Source organism: Carassius gibelio, chromosome A1, assembly GCF_023724105.1.
Source record: "Carassius gibelio isolate Cgi1373 ecotype wild population from Czech Republic chromosome A1, carGib1.2-hapl.c, whole genome shotgun sequence".
Classification (NCBI taxonomy): Eukaryota; Metazoa; Chordata; class Actinopteri; order Cypriniformes; family Cyprinidae; genus Carassius; species Carassius gibelio.
The window spans coordinates 35,989,251-35,997,003 of NC_068371.1; the positions used below are offsets into that span (position 1 = coordinate 35,989,251).

The window sequence follows — 7,753 nt, forward strand, 5'->3', positions numbered from 1 at the left end:
TCTGTGAAATTCACAAACATTAGCAGTGTTAAAAGACTGTGGTAAGAAGGGGTGGGGCTCATGTTTACATCTGTGAGGTCACAATAATGAGGGGTGGGGCAAGATTAGGTCATCTCTGAATGAGGCAAAGAAGGGGTGTGAGAAGTTTAAAGAACATGTTGCATTGTCACGGTGGTTAACAATGACTTTGGGATAGTTTATAGTTTATGATGTCATGTGCCTTAGTGACTCTTGAAAACATTAAATAAAATAACTACTACTTTAAAAAAGAAATACTGCCAATATCTTCCCAAACAGCCTTCTTTACTTACAATAAAATCTTTATCTCTACAAAGCCTGCTCGGAACAAACAAGTTGCAAAGTTGGATCTGAAATCCTTATTTTGCCTTTTCAAAATACAATTGGTCAACAAGATGTGGCACTCAATAATGATCAGTAGAAAACATTAGTTTGAATATATTAAGCAAAAATGTAACCTAACACTCCTGTAGAAACACACTAATTTGACCGGTTTTCTAGATGTTTTCAAATTGATTATGGATTTTGAAATAGCTTGTAACGATGTCCACAAAGCCTTTTTTCTTGCCCTAATCTGCATTAGCACTATCTTAGAGCTGTTAGAAAGTACAACTGAAATGTTATGGATTTTAAACAAGCACACAATAAATAAGAAAGCATTTTTTTTCTGCCCCATTTCAGTTCTGCCTCAATGGAGAGGCTAAAATACCACCAAAATGGAAGAATATGAAAAAGTGCAGTGATGTAATTCTTAATTTTAGGCATAACTACTTTCACATTATATTGACACGGATGAACCTCAGCTCTCTATATGCATACATTCGTGATCAGAGTGAGTCTTTAAGACCTGCTGTGTTACAAACACCAAAGAGATGAAGGAGAGATCCTAATTTAGGACTCAACAATATTTGTCCATGATAAGGAATTACAAGTCTAAAGGAAACCCTCAGTGTTTTACACTTTGTTAAGACAGTACCAAAAAAAAAAAAGAAAAGAAAAAGAAATAAACTTATTTTAATTTCTTCATACCCTCAGCAAATGCAATTTATATACAAAAATAAAAATAAATACAATATATAAGCTCAACTTAATTCACAATCTGAATCTAGCTTAAAAACACAAAGACACATTGCAGAACGTGGTGGACAGTTTTCTTGGCAATGCATGAGTAGTCCATAACCAGACAGCACTTTAAACCAAACCAGTGCTGATTTAGTTTGGGTTTCGATAAAACATTACTTGTGTCAGATAATTCTACTTGGCACCAAAAAGAAGTTTTCACATCTGGCATCATTTCGGGTGTTGCGGCCAGCCCATATGTCTAATAATGTACATATTTCCTTTCTAGAATGGCTTAACCTGGAGGGCACAGAGACCCAGCCTGACCCTATAGAAAAATAGCTGTATAATAGAGCAGGAAAGAGCCAGAGCTTCTATTATATTACAGACAATAAAGAACGGCTTTCCCTGCTGACTGAATCCACCTGCTGGTCATTGATCTTAATGGCTGAGGATTCGGTGCTGTGCTGAACTGATTACTAGATTGTGTCTGCAACTTCAGGTCAAATCTGAGTTTGTTTCTGTTGCATGTCTTGTTTGATTTGCCTCTGGGCCATTTCTTTCATTAATATGTGTTGGAGACAGATCTGAGCTTTATGCCAAGCATATTTTCAGAAAGCTATGCAGCACAATATGAGAGCCAGTATGAACACACACAGACACACACACACACACACACACTGGCTGCAATGCATAGAACCAGAGCTTCATGGGAGATACGTAATAACTAAGAAAATATAATACTCAACAGTGCTGTTGAAAGTATGTAATGTTTATGCTATTTAGACAATAACGTGTATTTTGCTCCAGGATTTTTGGTTACAAATTCGCATCAAATATGGCCTTGAACCAAAAGGTACAAATGTGTGTGTGTGTGTGTGTACTTAACACAGCCCTCAGTTAAAAAGCATTTCAAATATAAAGACATCCACAGAACACAGACAAATACTGTTAGGTCACATCCTGACCTTAATAAGACATACTCTGCGTTCACATTTGTTTTGGCCACCAGCTAAAGGTCACAATGAATTGTATCTACCGAAACAGCCATTCCACTGACTGTTAATACATAAACACTCACGCAAACAAACATATACACACTGGAGAGCTGCTGTCCCTTTAATATACAGTATAAATGTAACCCTTTCTAATGAAAATAAAAGCAATGGTTTGCTCTGTGGCTCTAAAAAAAAAGTTTGAAATCATAAAATATAAAACAAGCAACTAGGATTGAGTTTTGTGTAAAGTGCTAGTAAAAAAAAAAAACAACCTTTAGTTAAAAAAAAAAAAGTTTTTTTCTTAATGCGTTTTAATGTTATGTTTTTTTTTAGTCCTTGTCTTTTATTAGCCTCTCACTGGTGTCCTCAAAAAAGTGCTTTGGTGTGGAACGGTTACTTTAAACATGGCTTGGCCATGTAAACTCAATTCTTTGTCATTATCCCACTGGAAGTCATCTATTTTTGTAATTTGGAGAAAAAAAAAATCCTTTGTAAAGCCACCGAGGCAGGACATGAACATATGCAGGTCACAGGTCACCGTGGCTCCAGGCACAAATCCTGCGCTCTGTCCTTGGATATGAATGTGTACCTGTACAGGAGTGAGTGTGAAGGTAGTGGTGGTCAGATTTTTAGGAGAAACAGGAGGGGCTACACCAGGTTCTCCACTCCGGGCAGAGGCTGCTGCGATGGGGGCACAGATTCGGACATGCTCTGCTGCTGCGCCAGCTGCAAGACAGGCATGTTGCACAGCGGGCAAACCTTCCTCACCTCCAGCCATTTAATAAGGCACCTGAGAGAGACACAAAGAGAATTTAGAAGATGAATGGCCAACTAGATAATAATCTGTCCCAAAATTTCCAAGATCACAACAGAGTATCCCACTACCAAGAGACACTGCTAACCCAAACTACTAATAATGCTACTGATAGCGAGACTAAAGTGAGCTCATATGATCTCAGAGCTGGTTATGCGTCTTCTCTTCCCATGTGGAATGTGAGAATGAATCTCGGGTTAGTCTGAGTGAGATGTTGCCATCTCTGCACTGATGAATAATTCACTGTGAGCACGGTTCTATTTTAGGCCGTGCTGGTCCCATCAGGTACACAAACAGATCTATGATACAGAAGTCCCCATTTACCACTAACACATTCTGGATGTTGAAGCCTTTAGGGTTCTTTTTAAGGAATTGTATCCATTTTATAATTTGTATTAATATTATATAATACTTATTTAAGTTTTAATATTTTTTATTTCACAAATGAATCAAACTGATTTAGAAATACCTCTCTGTATTTCAATAACAGTCCATTATAATCAATATTCATCCAAACAACAACAATTATTATTATTATTTATATTTATTATTATTATAATTATTTTATAATTATCCTGAACATTTAATAATTTTTATATTTCCAGTTTTAATATATATATATTTTTTAATTTCTTCTTTAATGTTTTCGTTCCTTTATTAATAGCTCAAATCTGTTGCATTAAGTATCATTTTGTCTCCTCTAAAGTATCATAAGTATTCAAACCTTAATTTAATGAAAATAAATGTAAAATAAAATAACAGAAACATATGAATTAATATAAAAATACAAATGTATTGATTAAACAATTAACTACTATCATTTGACCAGTTTACCGTGCAATATATGGCTTCACTTCAACGACCCATTTAAGCTAAAAATTGTTTGGATCCCCATAGAAGCAAACTATAATGTTGATATGTTTATAAAGAACAGAGAGTTGCCCACCCCTTTGATAAGAGTCCAAGCACTGCTCTGACATTTACTTTGGCATGTACTCTGATACACAACTCAGTGCAAATGTTTCAGAAAGTGGCGAAAGAGGAGATGGGTGAGTCAGACATTTCAAATAGATCAATTGCAGATTACAGTTATCCAGCACATTTAAAACCATGTTACATTGTGCATTTGCATTTCATTGAATTTACTACACACTACATGTCTGCCATTGTTCATCAGACAGGTGGTCCAACATCAGACCCCAATGTTCATTTTGGCCCAGGAGAGTTGCTCAAATAAACACACTGCAAAAACTGTTTGGTGCAGCTAGCGGTGCAGAAATGTTCCTCTTTTTAGAAAACAACATATGCCAGGGTACTCACTTTCTGTGAAAGGCATGTTTACACGGGCAGATTCCCAACTCATCTTTCTGCTTGAATTCCTCCAAACACACCGCACAAATCTGGGGAGAGAAAACAATACATTCCCATGAACACCGGTAAAATGTTGAAAGAAAAACTAATTTGCCCTCAATGAAGAAAACCGTTCCATTGAATACACTCAGCATGTTATTACAAGAAATGGACGATATATCCTTCAAAGATCAGTGAGGACAGAATATATGTTGTAATGCAGTATTCTTGTGAAGATTTTAACCTACATCTTTATAATAGACATACCATCGATATGCCTAAGAACATTTCTTTTTTTACGGCTTTTCCATCTTAAGCCATCAAATGGACTACACTCAAGACCTTTCCTTTGTAATCTAGCAGTGAAGTGTAGATATGACAAAATCCTTTCATGGACATCCATTGAAAGGCAGCATTTTCTGATTGCTGGCTAACATCCTAGATCCAGATCCAGAGCTGTAAAGGAGTGGTGGAGCCAGACGGGTGGCACTAGACATCCCTGACATCTGATTGGACACCCAAGGTACCAACCTCAATATTTAGCTAAATCTATTTTTCTTTGTTTCATTAATTTGGATATAAATAGTGATGTAATCTGGAGGTAGGCAAAATACTCTGGCTATTCCATATAAGGCCGAAGGCTAACATCTACAGTAGTTGCAAATGAGAAAGTCAACTGAGGAAAAGCCAAACAGAAAGACAAGCTGTACCACGGTAAAGATATTAAGCTAAAATGTAAAAATTGCAAATATCTAAGAAATGTTCTGAAAACATTTATCTCCATTTTATTTTCCATGTAAAAAAAAAAAAAAATTCACAGAAAAAATAAAGACTTAATTTTTACTGTTAATTTACATTAAGCTAATTCTGTAAATCTTAAGAAAAATTCTGCCACAATTTTATGAATTTTCTGAATATTTATAATAAATCATACAGCCTTGACAAAGTTTTAATTCACAATATACATACAATTATAATACCTTTCTGTAATAATTTAGAATACAAGTGACAGTATGTTTCATAGATCTTCCAGAACTAATTACAAAGTAAATATTTCATCAACCTTGCTGACAGCAAACAAGGGTGCTGGGAAATGCACAGTACCAGTTTTAAGAGAAGACAAGTGGTTTCAGACAAATGTGCCGGGGCACATGGGTATCGGTCACAACAGTTATTTACTGTTCTGTGTGCATCATAAAACAAGATATCGTTCTGCATACAGCCCGAGTGCTTTAGGTGTCATTGACCCTGAGCTGGGGGGAGCTGGCGAATTAATCGAGACACAATGGTTCTCTGTCTGAGACCAGCGAGACTGCAAGCACACGTCTCGCAAGAGATTGTCTGCTGAATATACACTGTTGGCTTTTGTGAGGAAAGAATGGCATTAACAGGCCAACAAGGGACAGAATGTTTCTCACAGCAATAAACATGTAGCTAAATCCTGCTCAAAACAGACACTACTATTTCTTTCACTATTATTGTTTTATACAGTACTTAAACCAAGGCCAGTCTGGTTATAATAAATCTTTCAGCCAGACCGGTGTCATTCTCATAATGGATATTAAGATGAACTAAAACTTGAGCTAAGATTAAAACAGAAAAAAAATAAGTTACCTGAAATTAAATATAAAACACTAACAGTAGTACATCCTTATGAAACAAAATACATAACACACAACAAAATTACCTGAACTTAAAATGAAAACAGACAATATTTAAAAAATAGCTACAATAGTATATAAAAAAACTCAATAAAACTACCATGGATCATCTGCTGGGTTTCTGAATTGAACAGACCACCACTGCAGTTCAATTATGTCTGCCGCCAGGAGTCTTTCTTTTTTTACTATACGGAAATGAGTACTGCTAAGTCCATTTCACACCGCCGCTCTCATTTGTTTGATCTCTCACCTAGAGAGCCAAGTATAATAAAAGTATAATAAAACACAAACCATGCGGTTTTAATTGCAACTATTTCACTGCAGTGCAATTAGGAAAAATAAATCTTACAAAATGATGTGATATTTATGTCCTTGCTGTTGTCACTGGTTGCCAACTGAGGATCCATATCTTGGCAACCGTCTGGCACATGTGCTAAATTTCTGCACCAGTGTGTTTGCACGTCAATCATCCATGCACAAACTCTACCCTATAATGTGTGTGTGTGTGTGTGTGTGTAAATATAATCACCTTATAGGAAGGGTACTTAATGTTTTGAGAGCGGAGTTTGGGTGGGGGGCATCTTTCATGCATGTGTACTGTTAAACTGAACAGTATCAATGTAGACAACAAAAAAAAAAAAAAAAAACGTAACTGAACCCTTTTTAAGTCTTTATAAACAATGTTCCAATATGCTCTAGTCTAAACTACAAATAAGGAAAAAATATCATCTATACTACATTATATAGATGACCACTTTTGCACATTTCTACTGTAATTTTGTAGTAAAATGTTCACAATTTTATGGTGGAATGGATTTAAATACATTTAAAAATAGCTGAGAGAACTAAGCCCTTATTGGTCTTACGCTTTAAGCAGAATCAAATTAGCCTGGTTAACAGATATTGTTACCTAACAAAAGATGGGAACACCTGCAAACTATAAAAAGCCAGTATCAGGCACATGGTGTTAAGTGTTTCCCCAAAGCTATTTATGAAAAATCAAATATAAAACCTTGAGTCCGACAATTGCGCGCCATGACTGCTGGCACGGAAAGTCCAACAAATCATGCAGAATACCATAAAAACTGAGTTTACAAGTGCGGCTGACATTTGCTTGGCACTTCTGGGCAGTTCTGATAGTTTTCAGGTGTGTTTCAAAAGATATGACTAATATAAATCACTAATAGTGCTGTTAATATCGATGACACTATATGTACTAGAAAAAATGAAGTGGCTGGGAGAACTTTTTCTTCCTTTCCAAGATAATGTGTTACTAACTGTTTTGTTTGTGTTGCAATTGTAGCACTGTTGTATCAAATACAAATTAAAAAGAAGCCAGATGCTACACAAGCCCGAGTATTCCAACAAATGAAAAAAAAAAAAAGCTGTTTTGTAGAAATATTACATTGCATTCATGCACATACGCAGGTTTAACAGTCTGTATCTACTGAGAAGTACAGTGTAACTGATATTTATTAATATAATGACAGACAGCTACTGTGGTTACAAGTGTATAGTCAATTAGGGTGGCAATGTTAAACTTGAACATGTGAATTTCTCAAAATACAAAAACACGAGAAAAGGCTACAGCGGTGGACAGTGATTAAAACCAGTGTTGTACAATTTGTACAATTTCTTTGAGATAATGACTAACATGATTGGTCACTATAAATCATTAGATAAATGGAAATCTCACCTCATGCAAGTTTAATTCTTTGACCTTTTCCTTTTGAATAACCTGTTAAAAAAACAAAAAAACAATCAGTTTGCAACACTCCCATTCACACCCAAACTGAATCAGAAGGTAAATAATGTACATTTACACAATACAGATACATCAGCAGCTCACCTGC

At 35.7% G+C, this 7,753-nt stretch overlaps 1 protein-coding gene across 1 annotated transcript in view; it reads right to left on the minus strand.

Moving 5' to 3' along the window:
- Positions 1-203: 203 nt before the first annotated feature.
- LOC127941020 (RING finger protein 24-like) overlaps positions 204-7,753 on the minus strand; it is an 11,280-nt gene continuing 3,730 nt past the window's right edge. The window contains exons 2-4 of the mRNA XM_052536390.1: positions 7,597-7,638; positions 4,210-4,289; positions 204-2,865 (exon numbers count right to left, since the gene is read on the minus strand). Of these exons, the coding sequence (XP_052392350.1) occupies positions 2,724-2,865; positions 4,210-4,289; positions 7,597-7,638 (264 nt within the window). The 3' untranslated portion in view covers positions 204-2,723. The remainder of the gene's footprint in view (positions 2,866-4,209; positions 4,290-7,596; positions 7,639-7,753) is intronic.